A 25,679-nucleotide genomic window follows, 5' to 3' on the forward strand; every position below is an offset into this window, starting at 1 on the left:
AGTGTAATAGATAGGTTAGTTCCCTGAGGATTCGATTCCAAACTTAAAACCGGATTATATTTGCAGCGACCACTTTGTCCTTTAAAAGGCATAGTTGGACGTTATCAAATTTTGGCGCCGTTGTCGGGGAACTAACGGTGTTATTTATTACAACTTAGAAGTAGTGTTAAAATCATTAGTTCAAATCAAGTTCCAAAGGTGTTAAATAATTTTCATTGAAATTCTAACGTTTGAACTCTTGTGGAATTCAGGTGTATGCCTAGAAATTCTTCGAGGATTGGAGAATTGCTTGAAGGACTTTCAAACCCCGAGAAAACATTCAGGGCATTGAACCGTGCCAACAAGAGGATCCAAGAATCACAACAACTACACCAGCTTGAAATTGACATGGGTGACGTAGAGAACGTCAACGGAAACATCAGGGATAAGCCAGCTGTCCCAAACGTCAAAGTGGTGGCACATCTTGTGCAAGAAGCTGCACTTTATAATTGGGCTCAACCCACAGCTGACAACCTGGCAACTGCCATAGCTGTGCCCGCAATTCAAGCGGAGACATTCCAAATCACCAACAACATGTTGCATCTGCTACAGAATAAAGGATTGTTCTCCAGGTCACACATTGAAGACCCTCAGCAACATTTGAAAAACTTTCTGTCAATTTGTGTGACTCAAAGGCAGCCAAATGTGACCCCAGAAGCTATCAAGCTATTACTGTTCCCATTCTCTGTGACTGGGGAAGCTCAGACTTGGCTGAATTCACTCCCAATCAATTCCATTGTCACATGGGAGGAATTAGTAAAGCAGTTTCTGAATAAGTTCTACCCGCCCGACAAGACTACAAGGCAGATTGATGAAATAGTGCAGTACAAGCAGCAGCCAACTGAGGCCTTGCAAGAAACTTGGGAAAGATTTAAAAGGATGCTGGTGAAGTGTCCTCACCATGGCATTCCAGACCAGATGCTTGACCAGAGATTCTACATGGGGTTAGCTGACAATCTAAAGGCCAATGTGGATGCTTCAGCTGGAGGTGCATTTTTAAGTAAGACATTCACCGAGTGCAATGTCCTTCTTGACAAGATGTCCCAAAATTCAGGGTGGATGACTAGAGGTACAACAGTGGCACCCATAGTGCATTTAGTTCCTCTTGACCCAAATAATTCGCATGCAGAGAACATGGCCACACTCATGACTCAGATGAGTATTTTGACGAAGAAGATAGATGAGATGGGTACCAAAAAGGTGCATATTGTTGACACAACAAATGGAGGACTGTGTACACCCTGTGTTAATCAGTTTTATGTGTGTTCATGGAGCGGAGTAGGTGAAAATCAAGGGGCAAAGGAAGATATGAATTATGTTAACAACTTTGGGGGTCAGAGACAAGGAGGACAGCAGTGGAGACCGGCACCAAATCAGCAATACAAACCCAACATGCCTCAGCCTGGGGGCATGTAAGTTCAAGGCCAAATGGTGTCATACCACCAAAGACAACAGGGCTACCCATAGCAGAACCAGCAACAGTTGACATATCAGCCACCTCCTCAGCAATAAGATAACAACATGGTAGAGATCAGGCGGATGCTCCAGCAACTCATTGGGACAAATGGTAAGATGCAAGAAAAGTTGACAATACATGATTCAGTTATAAAGAACATTGAAACTCAGTTGGGGCAGTTGTCTATAGCTTTAAACAACCGCCCCTAGGAAACATTGCCAATGGACACAAATATTAACCCCAAGGAGCAAAACCCGAATTAGCTGATGGCAGTAAGTCTACGAAATGGGAGAGATTTAGACAAAGAGCAGGAGGTTGCACAAGCCAGCAAAGAGACTACACCAGCCACTCCAGTTCTACTAGAGATAGATAAACCATCAAATCTGACTGAAGTGGTGGTTGAACAGGGTCAAGATGAAAAAGGTAAGGCTAAGGTAAATGAACAAGCTGCAGAAACAGCATGTGGTGCCTCTTGTGGCACAGAACCCCAACAGAGAGAAGCTAGCAAACAATGCACAAAGGGTAATACTTGCACCATTCCCTCAGAGACTGGTAAAACAAAGGAATGAAGATCAATACAAGAAATTCATGGAGATGCTACGTCAAATTCAGTTGAATATTCCTTTATTGAAGGCCTTGAGGGAGATGTCAGGTTATGCGAAGATGATGAAAGACTTAATGCCACGGAAGTTTGATTTTCAGGACCTATCCACAGTGAATCTAACGCAGACCTGCAGTGCAGTAGTGACCAAACCAATGGCTCAAAAGATGTCAGACCCAGGTAGCTTCACTATTCCATGCACGATTGGGAGTTATGCCTTTGCAAAGGGATTATGTGATTTGGGAGCCAGCATAAATTTGATGCCTCTGGCTGTATACACCAAACTGGGCATTGGCAGAGCTAGACCGACTTCGATGCTGCTGCAGCTGGCTGACCGCACGGTAAAAAGGCTTACTGGATTCTTGATGATGTGTTGGTGCAAGTGGGGAAGTTCGTGTTCCCTACAGACTTTGTTTTTCTGGACTGTCAGGTAGATGAGGAGATACCTATCATTTTAGGTAGGCCATTTTTGGCCACTGGGAGAGCACTGATCGATTGTGAGACTGGGAATTAAAAATAAGACTGAACGATGAAGAAGTCATATTCAATGTTCAGAATCTATGAGGAGACCTAGTGAATATGCTAATTGCTCTCTAGTGGAGGCAGTGGATGTGATCCTGCAAGAAGATGATGTGACCCTGACTGCTAAAGATCCATTGGAGGCATGTCTGACAAATTTAGAAGAGATGGATGGTAAAGGGTTAGCTGAGTGGGTCATGGCACTTGAAGGCCAAGGATTCTGGAAAAGGGAACCTCAGTTCGAGTCCCTTGAGTTAGAAAAAGGGCTACACCTCCAGCAAAGCCATCAGTAGAGGAACCACCCAAGCTGGAGCTGAAGCCGCTCCCAGCTCACCTCAGGTACATTTTCTTAGGCCCTGATTCTACTTTGCTTGTTATTATATCATCCGGTTTGCTAGATGTGCAGGTAGAACAGCTCTTGCAGGTACTGCAAAAAAGTAAGACTGTCATTGGCTGGACCATGGCAGACATAAAGGGTATCAGCCCAGCCTTCTGTATACACAAGATTCTCTTGGAAGAAGCGCACAAACCTTCTAGAGAACATCAACGAAGGCTGAACCCGAACATGAAAGAGGTAGTAAAGAAGAAAGTGATCAAATGGTTAGATGCGGGAATCATCTTCCCCATCTCTGATAGCAATTGGGTCAGCCCTGTCCAATGTGTGCCGAAAAAGGGGGGAATGACTATTGTGCAAAATGAGAACAATGAGTTGATCTCAACTTGTACAGTCACGGGATGGCGTATTTGCATGGATTACCGAAAATGGAACACATCCACCCGGAAGGACCACTTCCCCTTGCCTTTCATTGACCAAATGTTGGACAGGCTGGTCGGGCGATCACACTTCTGTTTCTTGGATGGATATTCAGGGTACAATCAGATATTAATAGCCCCCGAAGATAGAGAGAAAACATCATTCACTTGTCCGTATGGCATCTTCGCCTTTCAGAGAATTGCCTTTTGGGCTTTGCAATGCACCGTCGATATTTTAATGGTGCATGTTAGCCATTTTCACAGACATGGTAGAGGTTATTATGGATGATTTCTCCATGGGGGGAGATTCATTCAAGGACTGTCTTCACAACTTAAGAAGAGTGCTCAAAAGATGTGTGGAGACAAATTTAGTGTTGAACTGGGAGAAGTGCCATTTTATGGTATAGAAAGGGATAGTCTTGGGGCATCGAGTGTCCAGTAAAGGAATTGAGGTCGACCATGCTAAGGTTGACGTGATTGAAAAACTACCACCGCCCACTTCAATCAAGGCGGTGAGAAGTTTCCTTGGGCACGCCGGGTTCTACAGACGATTCATAAAAGATTTCTCTAAAATTGCTAACCCATTATGCAAACTCCTTGAACAAGATCACCCCTTTGTGTTTTCTAATGATTGCAGGTTGGCATTTGAGGAGCTGAAGAAGCGATTTGTGACTGCACCTATCATTGTTGCACCCAACTGGGAGCAGTCATTTGAGCTCATGTGCGATGCAAGTGACTATGCCATAGGAGCAGTCTTGGGGCAGCGAAAGGATAAACTGATGCACCCAATTTACTATGCAAGCAGAACGCTAAGCGGTGCATAACTCAATTACACCGTGACCGAAAAGGAAATGTTGGCTGCCGTTTTTGCATTCGACAAATTCAGGGCATACTTGATTGGCTCGAAGGTTATTATTTACACTGACCATGCAGCAATTAGGTACCTGGTAGAAAGAAAAGGAGTCAAAGTCACGCTTGATTCGCTGGGTTCTTCTGTTGCAAGAATTCGATCTGGAGATACGTGACAGAAAAGGGATAGAGAATAAAGTAGCTGAACATCTCTCACGATTGGAAGAAGCTGAAAAGAAGGTAGAGGTTGAGGATATAACAGAGACATTCTCGGATGAACAATTACTGGCAATGACAATGGAGGAGGCACCATGGTATGCTGATATTGCTAATTATTTAGCAAGTGGTATTGTACCTTATGAACTCTCCTCAATAAAAAAGAAAAAGTTCTTTCATGATTGTCGGTATTATTATTGGGATGAACCTCTGTTGTTTAAAATATGTGTAGATAACCTGATCCGGTGGTGTATCCCCGAGAAAGATCAACATTCTGTTTTGCAGCCTTGTGCTTCACCATATGGTGGACACTTTGGAGGAATTCGGACAACAGCTAAGGTGTTGGAGTTAGGCTTGTACTGGACTACTCTGTTCAAGAATGCCCATGCTTGGGTTAAAAGCTGCGATGAATGCCAAAGAACTGGCAACATATCTCGTAGACACAAGATACCAATGACCACAATTCAAGAGTTGGAGATTTTTGACATGTGGGGGATTGACTTTATGGGGCCATTCGTCAGCTCGTATGGTAACAAGTACATATTGGTAGCAATTGACTATGTCTCCAAATGGGTCGAAGCAGTGGCTCTTCCGACCAATGATGTTAAAGGGGTACTAGGCTTTCTAAATAAGAACATTTTCACACATTTTGGTACCCCAAGAGCTATACTTAGTGATGGCGGAACCCATTTCTACAATAGAGCTTTCACACGGCTATTGGAAAAATATGGAGTTCGTTATAAAGTGACCACCTCGTACCACCTACAATCAAGCGGGAAGTTGAAGTGTCCAACAGGGAGATTAAAAGTGTCCTCACAAAAACGGTGAATGCAACAAGGACTGACTGGGCAAAGAAATTGGATGATGCATTATGGGCGTACCGCACAACATTCAAAACCCCAATTGGTATGTCACTGTACAAGTTGGTGTTTGGTAAGACATGTCACCTCCCAGTTGAGCTAGAGCATAAAGCACTTTGGGCATTGCGGCAGTTAAACTTAGACATAGAGATAACAGGGACTAACAGAATCACTAGGTTACATGAATTCGAGGAATTCAGGTTCCAGGCCCTTGAGAGTTCTAGATTATACAAAGAAGGATGAAATTAATGCATGATAAGCACATCTTGGATTGAAACTTCAAACCCGGAGATCTAGTGTTGTTATACAACTCTAGATTGAGATTGTTCCCTGGTAAGTTAAAGTCCCGATGATCAAGACCCTTCAGAGTGGTGCAATTGTTCTTAAGTGGAGCTGAAGATTGAATTAGAAGATGAGACAAATAGGTTCACAGTAAATGGGCAAAGGTTGAAACATTACCTTGGAATGGCTGAAGAAAAAAGGGATAGAGTAGTAATCACTTTGGAAGAGCCCCAGTACGCGAATAAGGAGTGATGATCAAATGCTTGCATCGTACCGCGACGTTAAATCAGGTGCTGCGTGGGAGGAAACCCACGAGTGTTGTTGTTAGTGTGTTCAAAAAAAGCGCCAGCACCGCGACCGTGGTGAACCGCGGTGGAAAGCAAACATTCTGCCTCGAATTTTTCATCTCACCACGACCGCGGTGGACCGCGGTGAGGTGTAAACTTTCTGCCTCAAGATTTTAAACCCACCGCGGCCGCGGTGGACTGCGGTCGACCGCGGTAGGTACCAGGTATTTTAATTTTTTTTTTGCGTTTTTCTTTTCTCTTTTCTTCCTCTTTTAATTTCAAAACCCAAAACCCCCCTCTTAAAACCAAAAAACCCGATCCCCTCCCCCAAATTTTCAATCTCTCCCTCTCTCTAAACCCTAACCACCCAAATACTCTCCTCTTCTTCTTCTTCTTCTTCTTCTTCTTCTTCTTCTTCTTCTTCTTCTTCTTCTTCTTCTTCTTCTTCTTCTTCTTCTTCTTCCCCTCCTACTAACATTCCCCACCTCCATTCCTCTCACCCATTCTTCAACTACGGTATGTTCCTTACCTCTTCCCCCTCTTTTCTTTGGTATTGTATTGTATTGTGTTGTAGTTTATGTAGTTTTATGTTGTGTTGGGATGTAATTGTTGGTATATTCGTTTTTTTCTTGTTTTTGCTTTTAAATTTTGTTTTTGAGTTTGATTGGTGAAGGGGTTGTGCATTGCATGTTTGAAAAGGTGTTTATTGGTGGGTGATTGAAAGAAGTGAGTGTGGGGTGTGTTGGTATGGTAGTATACTTGATTGGGGGGGAGCTTTGATGTACCCGTGAGGGCTATATGTGTTTGGATAGTGCCCTGCTCAAAAGGTGTTTGAGAAATTGCTCCAATGGAGATATAAAGAGCTATTGTGACATGGTTATGGTGAAGTCTGAGTAACCATCCATAGTCACATATCTTGCGCACTCACTAATAGGCATTTCGTTGTATGACAGGTACAATGAGTTCTTCCAGGAATAGATGAAACACCGGACCCTCCACTAGTGGACCAGGAGGCTCCTCATGAGCTAGGAGCCAAGCCAAGGTACCTCAGTTCAATAGCACTCGGTTTGTATCCAGAGCAGCGGAGGATAGGTACAACTAGAAAGCAGCTAAGAAGTTACAACATGAGGTGCACATTAATCGAACGGCTTTGGAGGTAGAATGCCCCAATATGTTTAATGAGCTGAGGCGGTGTCAGCTGGACATCTTCTTCGAGGTACCGGAGGAGGCTAATGTTCAACTAGTAAGGGAGTTCTTTGCAAACTTGCCATAACATGAGAATGGGGTTGTGATGATGCGCAATACCTCGGTAAATGCATCCCTCGACACCATCCGCAGGGTATACAGGATGCTAGTGTTTCGGGGTGAAATTTAATCCTTATTGTACTTTTAGTGGTACACGGGCCTTGTGGGGAACTCTTCTTGATACTATCTGTGTGTCGGATGGAGAATACCTATGGATCAAGAACAGGATTACTCTCAACTCCCACTGTCTGAATTGGGAGGCTAAGTGTTGGCTCACCATTGTCAATAGTCGATTGTTTCCATCCAACAACACGACAGATGTTAATCTACCACGGGCGTCCGTAATTCACTGTTTCATGTCCCACAGTGATTTTGATGTGGCCCGGCTCATCCACGAAGAGATGTTCATTAGATCACCTGAGCTAACCAAAGGCCACTACTTCCCTTCGTTGATCACCCGGCTGTGCCGTATTGCTAGAGTCCCTGAAGACCCTCGGGTTGATGGGAGATTGCCACTAAAAGCCCCGTTCCGGGTGAAAAAAATTGGAATTGTACGAGAGCCGGTGGTGAATATTGATGACTCTGATGATGATTCCGCTGATGATGATGATGATGATGTAGAGGTAGTTGCGATTCCTCCTCCTCCGAGAGTTGATGTGGCAGGCCCATCATAGCCACGCCGGAGCACCCGTATGACAACTTTGAAGCAGGATATGGCTGGGTTGCGTACCTCAGTCACTGATTTGGGTGCCCGTATTGATGCGGTGGCTGAGAGGCAAGTGAAGTCGGAGAAGAAATTCTTGGGCTGGTTGAGAGCGCTGGGACGTGCGTGCAACGTGAACCCAGACACTGTCTCCGATCAGGAGTGAGCCTTTAGGGAAGTTCCTTAACCTCACTGTTCTTTATTGTATGTTTGTAATTGTAACAATTGACTATTTGATTTTGCTTATTTTGTCTTGCTTTGATTGTTTTGATGTAGAGTAATAGTTCATTAGGAAAGCTAAAATAGTAAGTGACTTGTCCCGATGACGGATCTCTTTCGGCGGGGTTCTTGAGGGACTAAGTCGAAAAAAAAATAAAAAAATTAGAATATGGAGACTCTTCCTGATGACGGATCCTTTAGACAATTTTCTTGAGGGAAGTTAGTCTAGAGAAAAGACCAATTTTTTTTTAGGTAGTGTAGTAACTCCCCCTTGGTTTTTCTTTGGGCCACAGTTCTTTTCCAAGGGTTTAGCTTGAACCGGGTATAAGTAGCTTTTATTTATTTTTGTTCTTTTTAGTTTTTAGAGTAGGACTAATGGGCGACGAGCTAAATTCGAAGGAAAACCCTTAGCGTTGATACACCCGAGCACAATAGACACTAGAGTATAACGCCTAACTTCATTGGTTGAATCCTGTTAGAGTGCCTTAAAATTGTACTTTTGTATCTAACTTGAACACTCAAAAGAGAATGTCTTGATAAACCAATCCAGAGTGAATCATATGCCATGTGTGTATGAGTTTTACTGTGTTCCATGTTTCATATTTGATGCCTAGAACTTGCCCTGTGTGTTTCCAAAGCAAAATAGTAATTTCTTTTAGTTTTAGAAGTGATATAGGCATTTCTTTGTTGAGCCAGACATATAAAGTAAACCCACCTGAATGCAATACATTTTAGTTAACCTCGTTGAGCCTATTTCTTTGGCAACCACATTGCGAACCTTACCCAATTGTTTGAATAGCTTGCCGTTGAACCCTTTTACCTCCCAATAAGCACTTGAATGGTAGTGAAAATATGCAAAAGCAAAAGTGTGGGGTGGTGGTTTGATTTTTTAGTGGAACCATTGAGATAGAGAAAAGGTGTGGAATTTTGAAGCATAAAAGAAAAAGCACCACAAAAAAAAGTAAAAAAATATGGGTTATAAATAAATATAATAGTTGATAAGTGGTGGCTTGTTCAAATTGCACCTAATGGATGAGGATGTTTTAAACAAATGAGGTGGAGTGTTTGGTTGGCACAACTATGATCTTTAAGTTTAATGTAATTGTATTAAAAGTGCTTAGGGAGGTTAGTCACTATATCTAAATATATCCTACTCGTCCCTTAGCCTACATTACAACCAAGTAAAGTCCTATTGATCTTAGACTGAATGGGCTCAATTAGTAAAGTATTACACTACGGGCAAGCCTATGGTGCATCTTTGTGGCATGTGAACGTTCTTTCTGAGAGTGAGCGAATTTTGTCTATCTTAGTTCCTACTTGTTCTAATTATCATTATATGTGGAACTACTCTCTTGTATGATGTGAGGGCATGCGATTCACAAAGGAAAGGTAAGTCTTGACTCTTGTATAGAGTAGTTTGAGTAAGTGCAAATGTTGCATGGTACAAAAGGTTTGACTCTTGAGGTAAAAGTTGTTCACTACTAGGTGCAACTTTTGTAAAATGTTCATGGTGTTAGTCATTAAGGGAAAAGCTTAGGGAAGGAATTTTGATGGAGTGTGGTGGATTGCTCGAGGACTAGCAATAATTTAAGTGTGGGGTGTTGATAGTAGGCTATATAGTTGATATTTACACCTTAATATGACCATACTTCGTTGTTGTTTTATAGATAAGTTGCCAACAAAAATGCTCTAAATAGTGTTCTTTTGTTTAGCAGGGAATATTATATGAGAGAAAGCAACATGGAGTGTTTTGGAGGCGATAATGTGAAGAAAAACACCCACTCGAGAAGTACCTGAACACAAAGAAGCATAAATGGCCTGGGCAAGAAGGACACCGCGACCGCGGTTCCGCGGTAGATTAACAACGTAAGGCAAAAAGGTCAGCATTCACCGCGGTCGACCGCGACCGCGCTGCACTGTTCACGCTGCTGGAAAGTTTGAGGACCAAAGTGTAAAATCGAGGAAACTTTTGTAAAACCCTTATATGCTTTAGAAACTCGCCCAAGGTGGGGCTAAGCTGATTTTTAGACTACTTTTGGAGGCAAGAACAAGAGTGAGAAGATCAACCAAACATTAAAGTTTTTCTATCTCCTTTTAATTCTTGCAATTTTACATTATGAACAATTTAGTAGTTTTCTCTTATTTTGTTATGAGTAGCTAAATACTTATCTAGGGTTGATGGAACCAATTGTTGGTTGAAGTTTTGACTCAAGTTGTTATAATCGAGCCGGATTTATGATATGATTGTTCAACTACGTTTTGTATGGTGATTAATTGAATGAGCCCTTGATTAATCGTGTCTAATTACCTTATATTGCTTGAGAAAAAGTATTAGGTTAGACAGCTGTTGAACAACACCACTTTTGGGTAATTGAAGAGATTCATTACTTGAACTTAAAGTGAGTTTAGAGATAACAAAACTTTGATGGGATAATTTAGAGTTGCACACATATTGTCAGCTAGAGTAGTTCGAGAGAATGCTCTAGTAAATTATTGTAGTTGATCGAGAGATAATTACGATAACCCATAACTCTTAATCCTCATAGAGTATTACGGCGAGACTATAGCAGAAGAGTCAAGACCTAAACTAGCAATTGGGGAAATCACTGCCCTAGATTTTTTTTTACCATTGAATTAACTTTGTTTTAGCGTACTGTTGTTTTTAATAGTAGTTGAAGTAGTTAAACAAAAACCCAATCTTTATTGATCAAAAATCTTGCATCTAGAGATTGATTGAGTTGATAATAACATTGCCGTAGAGTGTAATAGATAGGTTAGTTCCTGAGGATTCGATTCCGGACTTAAAACCGGATTATATTTGCAGCGACCAATTTGTCCTTTTTATAAGGCATAGTTAGGCGTTATTATTGAATATTGTAGAAAATATTGCGTTTAAACGAAGGCAAATAAATTAGAGATTTTGTTTGTCTCTTTAACTAATTTGAAGTTGAGGTGCAATTTTTACTGCCGTAATTTAGGAGAATTGACGAGGTATTTCATGTGAAGGGACAAAACAACAGTAATAAAATACAGATACAGTGGGCGGCGGATGCTACATCAATGAGTCAGAATAAACGAGCTACTTCTACCACTACAACATTTGTCAGAGTTTTTCGTGCTAATTCTAAGCCAATGTTGTAACGTGGGCAGTAAGTCAAAAAGCACTGGATTTGTGGATTTGGTTCTTGGAATATTAAGACTTTAACCGCTGTTTAACTCTCCGCCCATTGTTCTTTAAATCCATCTACAATAAAGTTAAATCACAATTCCAGAATGCGGAGATTCGTAGCTGAAAAAGCCAAAAATCTCATCACTAAAACCAGGACCACCTATTCTTCTCCTACTTCTACTTACGTGTTACAACGCCACACCTCTTCCCCATTACCCTCACCTTCTCAATCCGCTTCTGTTCTTCGTTTTTTGTCCACTCTTCACACAGCTCCTTCTGATTCAATGGCTTCCGATTATTCATCTACCCCGGTGACTCTTAACAACGTTAATCCAAAGGTATTCCAGCTGCTGTTATACTTTTGAATTTGTTTTTTCTGTTTTTGCCCTTATTCACTTGCGTTTATTTTTTTTAGCTCGACCCAATTTAATGATTTTCAATTGTTTCGTAGTAATTGATATCTTCGCGAATACATTTAATTAGTTTTCAGTGTAAAAATAATGGTTTATCCTTTTTGCTTTTCACTAATGCTATATATTCGGTTCTTGGTTATAATTCCTCTATTTTGGTCCAACTACCAATTCAATGTTTTATTTGTCTGTTTTTTTAATGGTTAATATCACTAGTTCTAGACCACTTTAATTAACCTGATAGTAACTCTATGTGAACCTATTTCTATTTCTTTTTTGATCTGTTCCATAGAGAATGATCCCTTTTTAAATTTGAAAACAATTTAGTTTAAACTTATAATTTTACCTTGAGAAACTTTTATAATGGTTAACATAAATTGGAACTGAGGGAGTAGCTAGTAATGTCAAAAAATTTCTACTGCTAGTGAATGTGACGTCTTTTTTAATATCTTTCCAAAAGTAGGATCTTTTTATGTATTTGCCCTGTCTGATGTAGGATTTTAATGTTGTTTCTAGAGTCAAATCACTTGATGTAGTTCAACTTATTGTTGGTTTCAGGTTTTGAAATGTGAGTATGCTGTTCGTGGAGAAATTGTCAACCTTGCTCAGGTAGTTCCGGAACTCGATTTCACACACTAGCTAGAATTAACAATCGGAATTTCAGAATCTTGTTAGTTGCACTTGCACAATTAGTTTTTGGGCATGCTTAATCTTACAAATTAAATAAAAATTGTATTGATGGTGTCCTGTGCGATGCATCATCATGCAGAAATTACAGCAAGACCTCAAGGAGAATCCAGGCTCTCATCCCTTTGACGAGGTACCAACTCTTGTGGACTTGGTTTTTTATTTTCATTTAAGTTGTAATATTGCATATCATAACGAATTTATCTTCTTTCCCCTTGTAACAAAGAGTAATATAGGTGACCTGGAGTGTTATTGTTGTCTTGATCTTTTCTTTACTCATTCCTCTAATTTATGCAGATCTTATACTGCAATATTGGAAATCCTCAATCCCTGGCCCAGCAGCCTATTACTTTCTTTAGGGAGGTAGGATAAATTGTTTGATTCTAGATTATGTTACTTGTCTGGTCGAGCAATGTCTAAGGTGGATTCCTGTATTTAGGTCCTTGCATTATGTGACCATCCAGTTATTTTGGACAAAAGTGAAACACAAGGTCTGTTCAGGTATGAAGTTTGTCTATCAACCTCACTGCACCTTGTAGCGCAATGAAACAATTCGCGTGCCTTAGTTTCCAGAGATGTCTGAAGAAGTGGAATTAACATGACTAATTTTCATAAAACAAATGTTTTCCCCTGTATTTTTCAAACATGGCACAGTTAAATTTCCTGCTACTGATGGGAGCTTTCGTCCTTGCTGTTGTATAGTAAATAATTTGCATCAGAATTTTAATGATATTATTCTTTTTAATGTTTTGAAGTCCAAGTCCAACATATAAAACCAAGTGATTGTTATTGTAATTGATGCAAGTTAGAAAAAGTGAACTATGAGAGTGATGACTTTATTCTATTTCATGTCATCTTGACATATCAAGTAATGTTTTTGAGGCCTGAGAAAAGTGAAATGTATTACTTTAAGCTAAAAGATCTATAGAATGTGGAAGGTTGTGATGATTGAGAAGCTCTAAGTTAATATATTTGATGGTGAACACTTTGAGATAATTGATGACTCTGTTTTATTAGCACCTACTGCCTGTGGGTATTGTTTCAGTTTTAGCTTCAAACTGTATACATATCATCTGGTATTTCTAAAAAATGCAAGTGGCTATGATCAAACTCTTACTTTTTCTTTATTCTGTGAAATCAGTGCAATGCAGTGTTATTATTGAATTATAGTCATTCACTTTTTGTTTTCAAAATCTTGTATGTTTTAGTTGATAGGTTCTTTCTTTGAGCTTTTCCTTTTCCTAAATACCATGGTATTGATTATGACTTTACACCCAAGTAGAAGCAAAAACATTTTGCCCGGATATTTGTTGGAAACATCGGTCACCAATGTAAAGGAGTATGGTGAAGAATTTGAATCAACTTCAGCCATGTTCTACAGGATTTTATGGTCTAAATGGCATTGTCCTGCTACCTAAGATAAGGAAAAGAAGATTTCTGAACTACGTCTCATAGAAACAATCAGAAACTACGAGAAATTGTTATTTGATGTCTTTCATTCTCTCTTTGCTTTGTAGTGCGGATTCAATAGAACGAGCTTTCCAGATCCTCGACCAAATTCCTGGCAGAGCGACAGGTGCATACAGCCACAGTCAGGTGACTATATCTTCTATTGCAATGTCCTAGATTTGCAGCCAGTATACTCATAGAACTTATTTTTGTGTTTGCTAAATCTAGGGCATCAAAGGATTACGTGATACAATTGCTTCTGGTATCGAAGCTCGTGATGGCTTCCCTGCTGATCCAAATGATATTTTCTTGACTGATGGTGCAAGCCCAGCGGTGAATTATTTTGATCTCAAATAGTTATTCGTACAGCTTTGAGAGAAGTAACTAAAAGAATAGCAAGGTGTAGATAATGTTGGTTCTTCATCTCTATTCAGGTTCACATGATGATGCAGTTGCTCATTGGGTCGGAGAATGATGGAATTCTCTGTCCCATCCCCCAATATCCACTTTATTCCGCTTCAATTGCCCTCCATGGTGGCACTCTTGTACGTGTCTTTGCTTCAATTTAAAGCTGATCAGTGCTAGTTGTATAGTTGACCTTGAATGCAACTATTAGATCTTTTAATTAAATAATTAATTAATAGGCTAGGTTAACCTACTTCTGGAAGAGATTATTGTAAACTTTTATTAATGAGAGCTTACCTGATTGACTTACTATCAGTTGAAGGTGATCCACACAGGAGCCTCTTATGTATGCTTTTATCTGGTATTTTAGGTTCCCTATTATCTTGATGAAGAAACAGGATGGGGACTGGAGATCTCAGAGCTTGAGAATCAGCTGAAAACTGCAAAATCCAAGGGTATTAAAGTTAGGGCTTTGGTTGTGATCAATCCAGGCAACCCAACTGGGCAGGTAATGGTTTATTGGTTTATTAGATTTTGGAATCTCATCATTGATTTACGTCATTTAGGAAGAACCTACTGTGGTGGAAAATGCTGGTCTTCCCTTTCCCAATAATATTTCAGAATGTTTACATGTAGCATGAATAGCTTCTATGTATACCTTAGGTTCTTGCTGAGGCCAACCAACGAGATATTGTGGAATTCTGCAAGAAAGAAGGCCTCGTTCTTCTGGCGGATGAAGTGAGTTTATTTCCCTCTAGATGCTCTTCTTTGTTTGATTCTGGCAAATTATTTTCCTTCCACGGGAATTTACCAGTGATTCTGCACTTGTTTGAGGGGGGTCATAATTTTTTCATTCCTGAGTATTGTGCAACTAATTCTAAAATTGTAAGTCCTCTCATATCTTGTGGAACTCATGCAGGTGTATCAGGAAAATGTTTATGTGCCTGAGAAGCAGTTCCACTCGTTTAAGAAAATTGCTCGCTCTATGGGATTTGGAGAAAAGGACATCTCTTTAGTTTCTTTTCAGTCTGTGTCAAAAGGTAGATTGTACTACCTCCATCCATCCCTCTCTTGTTGGTGGTCTTTCTCATTCGTTTGTCTGCATCTTACAAAGTTGTGGGGGAGAAGGGGGAAAGGGGCGAGTTTTTCATTTTCACAAAAGCTTCTGATTTATTATATTCTTTAATCCTTGGCTTTTGCTTACTTCCCTTACTGGCTTTAGGATTTTATGGAGAGTGTGGAAAGCGAGGAGGTTACATGGAGGTCACTGGATTTAGCCCTGAGATAAGGGAACAGATATACAAAGTGGCATCTGTCAATCTGTGTTCCAACATTTCTGGTCAGATTCTTGCAAGCCTGGTCATGAGCCCTCCAAAGGTTGGTAATGCTGTTTCTGTAATACATGGCATTGCATTCCCCAAAAGGAGTAAAATTGATATTGAGACGACCCCAGATAGCTTGGGATTGAGGTGCAGCTATTAATAGGAGTGGGGTTTCCACCCTCATTGGTCGAATATTTTTGGTAGTGGTAGTTATAGAATCTATAACCAGAACGAGTACCTCAATGGTTTAATTTATGTAGGTGTATCATACTCTTTAATGTGGTGAGCTAAACATTAGATGTCACAACAATGATATGCACTCAGCTCTGACTATAAACTTAGAAGCTTGTTGTGAGGTTCCTTGTATCTGTGTTATTGATGCTTGACTAACAGGACTGCTCTATTGTTTTCTGCAGGTGGGTGATGAATCATACGAGTCTTTTAGTGCTGAGAAAGAAGCTATACTCTCATCCTTGGCAAGGCGTGCAAAGGTCAGTAGCATCAGCACATACAACTAGTGGTGACTAAATAATAAACTAGTTTGTTTTGGTGAAGTAGTGGGAGTTGTTTTTGTATCATGAACCTTGCATCTGAAAAAAGAAGAGCCGGTTAAAGTAGGAAGCAGAAATGGTGCCTGAAATTTTCTCCAAAAAAAGGTTGTCACAAAATAATATCCTCTAGAGTTTCATTTCAGCTTTTCAAAAATGGTATATCCAAATTTTTTGCTTCCTGTTGCTGAATTTTATCTGTACAAATTTGGTGAATTTTATCTGTCCAATTTGTACATTTTCTATTCTTCTGTGTTTGGCAATTTTTTTTGACTAATTTGTCAACAGACACTAGAAGATGCATTCAACAGTTTGGAGGGAATAACATGCAATAAAGCGGAGGGCGCAATGTATCTATTTCCACGTATTAACTTACCTGCTAAAGCAATAAAAGCAGCAGAAGAAGCTAAAACTGCACCAGATGCCTTTTATGCTCGACGCCTCCTCAATGCCACTGGAATTGTTGTTGTCCCAGGCTCTGGATTTGGCCAGGTGATTCTTATATTTTTGACAACTTGCTTCATGCTATTCCTAGTAATTAAATAGTTGGTAACTGACACCACTAATTTCGAAAAATGCACATGGCTTTTACCTGGATGAGTAAATGTCAACAGACAGACCTAAATAAGCATTTCCTGAACAGTTTGAATATCTCTACCTTCAGAAGGAAAAAAAAGGTCTCTACCTTCAGAAGGGTTCAAGGAAAAATGAATTGTAAAAAGAAATTGGGGAAACAAATTTTGGAGGATTGTTTCAATAGAAAAGAAGCAACTATATTTGCTGTCAAGGTTAGTCTGATTCAAGAAACGTTCCTTTTGTCAAGATGCTGATTAGTTTGCATACCCGGTAGGCATTAAAATTTCATTCTATTATATTGCAATCTGAGATGCTAGATGCCGACATAGGGAAGAGAAGGATGCAGTACTGAATAGTATATTCTAAATAATGAGAGGGTAATGATTTTTGGTGCAAAAGAATCACCTTATCAATAGAAAAAATTAAATAAAAAATGAAACACTTTACCAATAGAGAAGAAACTGTTTATTGTTTGAAAACTAAGGGTATTTGTTACACTACTGTTTATTGAGAACTGTTGGTATTTACTAAATCTGTTGTATTTGCTTGTTGCTTCCGTGAAGCGTCCTGGAACGTGGCATTTTAGATGCACAATATTACCGCAAGAAGAGAAGATACCATCTATTGTATCTCGTCTTACAGATTTCCATAAGCAGTTCATGGATGAATTCCGCGACTAAGGAATCTGAGAGTACATTCTATTGGGACCTGGTTATAGAGAATTTTGAATAAACACATCTTTGTATGTTCTATTTCCATCCTCACCAGAAACAGTTGTACTTCAGTAGTGAAAACTGATAGGATTGTTTGGTACTACTAATTGGGGGGTTGTTTATCCTTGTTTTATTTGAAGTTGACCAGACATTGACTTCTCTCGTTCTAGATGATCAATGTGAAGATTGTTTTGTATGCCAAACAGGTCAAGTTTTAGTCAAAGTTGACATGGTTAATCGAAATTTAAACGTCGTGGTATTTGTGCAATCACAGCTTATGCCGCAGGCAGTCTTAGTCACTTTCAATTAGTATACTCAAGCAAGTCCAGTTTTGTGGGTAACTAATATTTCCTGGCTCCTGCATATGAAAGTAAGTCATCAGAGAAAATATTCGTTTTAACCTCTTTTTTATTAACTCTCATCAAGTTTTTGATGATAGCTTGCATATGCAGCATTAGGGGTGTGCATAGGCCGGGTTAGTTCGGATTTTTTAATTACCAAATCAAACGAATTGTGTTGGATTATTAAATTTAAAATCTAAACCAAACCAATACAAGTCGGGTTTTTTATCTCGGTTTTCTCGGGGTTTTTTTTTTCTTCCATAAAGTCTTCATAGCACAAAATAAAGAATTTGTGTTCCAAATATTTCTTTAATCCTGGTAAGAGATAACTATATAAGGTGTTTTTGAAGAAAATAACAAAAAATATGAGATGAGCAATGGTATTGTACATATATTAAAATATTCTACAACAAAGATAACAAAATCACATACAACAAATATTATTAATAAGTCATAATGAAAATAAACATAATCTAAAATTACTAAGTTGCTAAAATAAGTACGACTAATAAGTATTATCATTTATATGACTAAACACTAAAAAAATAAGTTGTGTATTTTATCTAAACCATGGAAAAATTAATATATATATATATATATATATATATAAAACATTAGTGTCATTCTGAGTACAATTGAATTGAGTGTCTTTTGTTGGCATTAACATCGATTTGATTTTGGTTTGATATTTATTTGAGTTACTAACATTTATGGACTATAAAATTTATTGGAGCATTCAAAAATTATAAGTTCAAGCTTGAAATAATACGTTAAAAGATAAAATTATGAAAAAGTTTAAGAAATATTTATAAACTACACTGCAATAAATATTTTCTTGTAGTGAATATATTTAAAACTTCTATACATGTAATGTCGGGTTGGTTTAGTTTCAGTTTGACTTTTTATAGTTAAAACCAAACCAAATCAATTATGGTCGGATTTTTTTTCCCAACACCAAACCAAATCAAACAAAACCATAGTCGGTTTTTTTTCTCGATTTGACTCGAATTATCGATTTGGTGCAGTTTGTCAGTTTCTTTTGTACACCCGTATGCAGCATAATTTTATTCTTAAGTGCGTTCTATTTAAAAAAAGAATCGGTCACCAATTGAAAGCATGTTGGCAACACAGTTTCTTTTATTTCCTGCTAGGACATTTTACTGTATCCTGTACAAAATCTCCACTAATATGTTCTACAAGTAAATCCAAGATGTGAAAATACAGTTCTTTGGAGCGGGACTTATCCATTTGCAATGGCAACAAAATGTTTTACCTGTATGTGTAATTTTGGAGTGTTTTAGTGTAAGATATTAGATGTAGCTCTTTAACTTTTATATATCGGAAGATATTATTAGTATTTTTTTAAATCTCATGCGATAAGCCATTATGCATTACTAAGATAAATTTATTCAAAATAAATTCATCGACACCTTAGGACCTACTTTCATTTACATAAAGTAAAAAACTTAACTTACTTTAATGATTGTTTTCTAAACAAAAGGGACAATTAAATTGGTAATAAGAGTGTTATTTCATATGTTAGTGGAGTAGTGTTATTTCGAGAAGTTAATGGAATAGCGGACCAATTAGATAGATGTAATTAAGATATTTTTGGAAGTCTTTTGAAAGGGATAGTTTAGGTACTATGTTATCCGAACTAATCTCATGTTGTAAGTACTCCTAGTAGTGTTATCTTTAACTAAAAGTCTTTTATTACCACACAAACACAAAAAAAAAGTGTTATTTTAAACTTCAATTAAAACTCTCAATAGATTAAGTTCTTAATTAAATAGTATCTTATGCTGAAACGTCAATCAAAAGATCAGACAGTGGCGTGTTACCTGTGGAAAACAAGTTAAAAATACTGAAAGTACATTTTTATGTGTGCGAAAAGAATTAAGAGTATCATAAATGTAGTGTCTTTTATGGTTGTCTTATTAATAGGGTTAAGACTCAACGTAGCAATGGTGCCATTTGGTTTTGGAGATATGGTTATTTGGAGGCTCGAATTATTTACCCTAGAGGTCAGTGAGCAAGCAGCTTTATAAAAGGGAATTTGAAAAGCGAAAAGAAATCGAACTAGTATTAAATAAGATTCAGTTGCAGGTAAGAAAAATTGACCTTTTACCTTGTGAATATAGGAAAAATCTTGTGATGGTACTGCCTTGTATCCAGAAAAAATCTAAGTATCAACATTATCTATCACCTATACTTTTTTCTCTCTTTTTCAGTTTTCTTGCTTTGGGTTTGGGGGGGCCTCTCTTTTTCTAGCTTGTCAGATAGACCTCAGATGGATTATTTTGTCTACTTGCCTAAATTTGGAAATTATGCAGACCAAGAATCTTAAAAGCCCTTGTCACACCTAATGCATTTTGGTACCAATACATCAAAGATTATAAAATTTCGAGTTTCCTATGTAATATTTTTTTTATTTTATTTTAAGGGGTGTCATGTTCTGGTCAGTGCTGATGCATGGTAAGACTGCATACATAGATCCTTGTAGTCTGACATTTTCCCGGACCCCGCACATAGCGGGAGCTTAGTGCACCGAGCTACTCTTTTTTCATGTTCTAGACAATGCATGATTATGTCCATGTTTAGTGGGTGCAAGTCTTTTTGGGAAATTAAAGTGTATTTTTTTAACCATAATAAGAGAAACTAACAATCTAAAATCCTAGTGTTGCTTTCGTTGATCATTGAAGATACAATTATTGCACCAATGTTAGCAGCTTATAATGAGAAGCTATGCACGAAAGCCCAGAATTTCTGTAGCAGTTGAACGTGGTCCCAAGACGTTTGAAATCAAATCAATAAATCAAACGTATGAATGTGATAAATTTAATGAACTTATTATGTCAAATCAGATGGTATAAATATTCATTTATATCGTTGGTGTATAAAAAATTAAATCAAAATTAACACTACAAGCAGACAAGCAACCAACATCCTATATTTCGTTTTCTAACACTACATCGAAACTGGTAGTTTGGAGTTTGGACAGATTTGAACAGTCTGATCGCTGGAGCCTTAATAACGCAGGGTTGACAGCTACATTATACATAATTCTTTAACCTGGGAAAACTGTTGGCCATTCAGGACAAAGGGCTTTTAGAGTTTGCAATATCAAACAATATATCTACCAAAAAAATTGGTTCTTGTTGCTTCCAAACTTTGATGTGCAGACACGTTTGATAATCAAGAATCAAGATTAAACACCTTAGTTTTAAGATAGCTTCAATTGTACCTAAAGGGTGGGAAAGACCTTACTTTAAGATAGATTCAAATCTGTAATGGTTACCGAGATTTTTACCACATTCTACGATGCAATGAATTTTCATCACAACTAAGGAGTGTAGATGGATGAAATTCTTTTACCCTTAAACATACTTCTCGAGTTCAAACTTTAGGAGCATTGCCCCTTTAAATTGTCCCACGTGATGCAAAATTGAGTTCGTTGGAACCGATGAGCTCCGCATACCAAATGGTGTAAAAATCAAAATTTCATCATCATGCCAATTATACCATTTAACAGTGATCTGTGCTAATTGTGGAGTTGCCCTAGTGGTATAACTACATGTTTTGCCCGTAAAATTTGATCTCATTTAGCTTCTCTGAAGAATCACTGAACAAGAATTATACATGCTTAACTCATAGGAATACATGAGAGTCAATCTCTTTGAATTTTGCTGCCTGATTCGAATTAAATATGATGGTTACGACATGGCAAACAACCACACGAAGTTTGGGCAGTAGATAAATGTGAGTTTTGCCTTGTCAACATCATCTTCCGTGCTTGGTCAGCTACCTTTTCTATTTGTTCCTTGTGTTGAAGATGAGCTGTAGTTCTCCATTCTTCGGCTTTTCGATGAACAACCGCCATTCTTTTCATTAACTTCTCTTCCAAATTTGATCTCATCCTCTGGATTTTCACCTGAAGTGGAACCAAATGCTATGTTAGAACACAAATAGCCAGCCAGATTCAATGTTTACTTTTTCTAGCCGGTATACATACATTATACATAAATTATACACCCGCCATCTATTTTTAGTTTAAGAGATTAGGTGGCCGGCTATCGCCTCAATTTTTTAGGGAATAAGAAGGAAAAGGGGGAACATAGAGGCCTATATTTGAATTTAGAACTAGTAACAGTACAATGAACGAGGAATATTTAATTACTTTATCAAGCATGAAATCCTAAAGCTCAAGGTAACACCGCAACATCTTATCTTCACATGGGTTTGGAACTTCCAGAACCAACTTGTCATGCATGAAGATATAATAATGTGTTAATGCTGACTAATCTGCTATTCTATTCCTTCTTGCATGTGAAAAAAATTAAATTATAAGCAGCTGCATAGAGGGAAGACGAGACAACACTCGATACGATATATGTTGGACCACGAAGCAAGAGTTAGTGGCTCGATGTGTATGAAGACAACACAAGACTGATAAATTCTTCCCAGCTCGTCAACATTGCACAGCTACTCTTTGGGAACTGTATTTAGTTATATTCTTCTATAAGACGCCCAAGAAGAAGGCATAGTAAACTTTCAGACCGGCAAGCTTCTGAAGAAGAGATACATATTTAGGCAAATCCCACATAGAAAAGGAGAGGAGTAAAGTGCTATATATGATTGAGTACAAGTTCACGTGGTATGCGCGATTTTCGAGTCGATGTGGAGTAGCCCAAGGAATAAATTCGTGAGGAGTGTTAGGCCAAAACAGCCAGTACGTACCATGGATTTTGGGCTGCGACAAATCGTAGGACAGGAAAGAATTTCAAATGAACAAAAATCAATCAAACAAGCACAACTTCATATATTCCACCCCTAGTTCCTCTGGTATGGCTATAAAAACTTAATATACTTGAACAATGTTTATATAAGAGCAAAACAAAGGTAATGAAGCAGCTCTAGCATTGAAATTTTACGGCAATGCCCAAAAGTTAAAGAAGAGTAAGATATAAATTAATACCTCAAGTTTTTTTGATTGAGCTTCTGCTTTTGCATTTTGGAGGTTTATCCAGGCCTGAATTTTTGCTTCTTCTCTTTGATACCTGCGATTTAAATTTTTTTTTTATAACTTGTAAACTCTAAGTACAGATGAAAAGAGAAGTGGGCACAGCAAAATTCACTCACCTGAGGCAGCATTTATTCTTCTCTTCTTCTTCCCACGAACGCATTTTGGACTCTGAGACACTCTTTCTGCATTCATTATTTATCTCAAAATGTCTCAAACTCTTCGATATATCCTCCTCCTCTTCTTCCCTCGAACTCCAATTAGTCGTAACAGAGTCAAATTGTGTCCCCAACTGCAATTTTGCTAAATGACACTCTTGCAATTGCATTATATCAACTGTGCTATCAGAACCAGAACTTGGTAAATCCAATGGACCAGATCTATCGGCAGGGGTATTGTGTCGAGCAGGTGACGGGCTCTTGAATGGAGTGTGACATCTTGAAGTAGTAGAGCTGCCAATTGGAGTCATTTCTGTACCAATATCTCTGTGTTTAACCTCATGAATTACCTCTGTTGTTGCTTCTTTCATTGATTTTCCTGCCCCATTTTCAAACAAAAATCCTTCTTTTGTAGGTTCTAAGTACCTAAATTTGGGATAAATTGATTCCACCTCATCTGTGAACTTATCTGCAATTACAAGACCATTGGATTTTGTTCAACTTCCACCATAATATTCATAAAGTTGTTTCCTTTTATCAGTCCTAAATTTTACCAAAATGTAAATCAATGTTCCGTATTACAATTTTGTCCATTATTTCAACTTCAACTTGAAATAGAAATACTGGTTTGAGGAGTATTTCAAGTGACCATTTGGTTTTCACTCGCAAAATTTTAACATTTTTATCAAGTCAAATTCATGTCCAAACACAATTTTAACTTCTAAATGTTCTTCAAGTTTAAATGAGTATTATTTTTTCAACTTTAACCAAATAAAGGCAGCCCGGTGCACAAAGCACCCCGCGTTCACGCAGGATCCGGGAAAGGGCCATGTCCCAAGGGTATTATGTAGGCAGTCTACCTGGTGCAAGCATCCATGGCTCGAACCCATGACCTATAGGTCACACGGAAACAACTTGACCAATTATTGTCCAAAATGATGTTAACTAGATTAAGCTGTTAAACATTCAAATTGGTGGTACAAAATTAAAGTTACCACCCATTTTTTTCTCCAAAAAAATACTAGAAGAAATATAACTACAATGGGGTAGTAAAGCGAAGGGCTTTTTTACCTTTTAGAAAAACATCTGTTGCAGAAGGAATAGTATTGGAAGCTCCGGCAGAAATATGGTGATGGTTTAAAGGTAAAGAAACCTGAAAATCTGAAGCCACTTTTGATACCTTTTCATCTATAACTCTGTTTTTTTCTGCAAACACATTTTCAGCTTCTTTTAGCTTGAACCCATTATTACACTGCTTTGACAGTTTTGAAGATTCTAATGTTGGCTTTAAGCCATAATGTTGATGATGAGAAGCAGGGCTTCCATTAACAAGCCATTTCTCAGCATCATCCCATTTTGAAGGGAAATTCTTTCTTGAAAAATTCCCAACACTGAAACTGAAAATGGGTCGACCCGGTGTTGAAGGAGCATCCATATTCCTCCTTGTCACTGAACTTATTCCTCCCTCCTTTTTTATAAACCCTCTGCTTTCAACTCCATTATTGCTTGCTGTTGGCAATGACTTTACAAAATCAGAAGTCTCCTTTAGATTAAGTTTACATAGTGGGTCAGGAAAACTATCCAAGAATGGGTTCCCATTGTTCCCTTCTAATGTTGCTTCCTACAATAAAACAAAAACAAGAATCAGCAACAACAAAATCCCATTTAGAATCAGCAACAATAAAATTATTCAAGAACATAAAAGAAACAGTTTTACCCCTTGAGATGGAAACAGAGTTGGAGGTTCACAGTAGTTAAGATCCATAAATGCCAGCTGAAGTTGTATGGACTAAGTATATTTTAGCAGTGAAATTTTAGGAGGAAATTTTATGTTTTTGCCAATATTAAAGATTGGTGTAGTGTAGAAAGAGGTGGTTTTGCTGAAATAGGGAACAGCAATAACTCATGCCAATGCCAAAGGAAGCAGATTCAGAAACAGTGTTCAAAATTTGCCATAACATGCAATAGGACTGGCAGGTGAGGACAAACCATATACAAATACGATGGGTTCACTCTTTCAGCTGCTTCAACTAAAAGGAAAATGAAACAAGAGTGTAATAGTCCTAGTTTCTAGTGAGGACAAGGAAGAAAACAAACAAATTGTACTTAAAGAAATGGGAGATGCTTTGGGAGACGAGAAAAGTTTCGTCAAAGTTGCCAAAATGGATGGATTATCAAATCATGCATACTTTATTAAGGATACCTTATATATAATGGTCTTATAACAGCTTGTTTGAATGATTGTTACATGTTATGTTATTTTGAATGCAATATTTATCTCGCTTGTTATTTATATTTTATTACTTCTTTCGTTTTAATGTATGTAAATATTTTTTTTTTTAGTTCGTGCAAAAAAGAATGGTCCCTTTCTATATTTGAAAATAATGCAATGATTTTGTAGCCACATAAAATATATGAGCATCATTTTACACCACAAGTTCAAAAATTTTCTCTTTTTCTTAAACTCTGTGACCAGATAAATAGGTTCACGTAAATTCAAACGGAAGGAGTATATTATATTTTTAAATCTGTGTTTTATAATGATGAAAAGTTGTAACAATCAATTTGATATGGTCGCGTCGTTATATTTTATTCTCTTTTGTTCTTAATTATTATCTACCCTTTTCATAATAGTTCAACCTCATACTTTATTTTCTTCTCCAAATTCATGGTGTATGGCATAATAAAATAACGAAAAACGATATAATCTATCCAAACATTATATTCATCGAAATAATATAGTACATTAATATAATACGCTACATTATGAAACAATACGCAACAACTCTCCTAACAGCACATTTTTTTATTCCATCATCATACTTTAGTTAACTATGATAGGTTATTATTAT

At 37.9% G+C, this 25,679-nt stretch overlaps 2 protein-coding genes across 2 annotated transcripts; one reads left to right on the top strand and one right to left on the bottom strand.

Annotated features, from left to right (window-relative positions):
* Window positions 1–11,122: 11,122 nt before the first annotated feature.
* Window positions 11,123–17,576, top strand: LOC104244390 (alanine aminotransferase 2-like). The gene is made up of 15 exons (XM_009799798.2): window positions 11,123–11,536; window positions 12,167–12,217; window positions 12,378–12,428; window positions 12,593–12,658; window positions 12,735–12,796; window positions 13,813–13,891; window positions 13,973–14,077; window positions 14,179–14,289; window positions 14,520–14,657; window positions 14,813–14,887; window positions 15,069–15,189; window positions 15,372–15,526; window positions 15,888–15,962; window positions 16,308–16,511; window positions 17,159–17,576. Exons 1-15 carry the CDS (start codon window positions 11,303–11,305, stop codon window positions 17,273–17,275), a joined length of 1,644 nt encoding a protein of 547 aa, XP_009798100.1. The 5' UTR covers window positions 11,123–11,302; the 3' UTR covers window positions 17,276–17,576.
* Window positions 17,577–21,272: 3,696 nt separating this feature from the next.
* LOC104244389 (uncharacterized) lies at window positions 21,273–24,680 on the bottom strand. Its single transcript, XM_009799797.2, has 5 exons — window positions 24,545–24,680; window positions 23,899–24,448; window positions 22,789–23,296; window positions 22,625–22,706; window positions 21,273–21,580 (listed from the first exon to the last, which is right to left on the bottom strand). Exons 1-5 carry the CDS (start codon window positions 24,590–24,592, stop codon window positions 21,350–21,352), a joined length of 1,419 nt encoding a protein of 472 aa, XP_009798099.1. The 5' UTR covers window positions 24,593–24,680; the 3' UTR covers window positions 21,273–21,349.
* Between the last annotated feature and the right edge of the window lie 999 nt (window positions 24,681–25,679).

Source organism: Nicotiana sylvestris, chromosome 3, assembly GCF_000393655.2.
Source record: "Nicotiana sylvestris chromosome 3, ASM39365v2, whole genome shotgun sequence".
Classification (NCBI taxonomy): domain Eukaryota; kingdom Viridiplantae; phylum Streptophyta; class Magnoliopsida; order Solanales; family Solanaceae; genus Nicotiana; species Nicotiana sylvestris.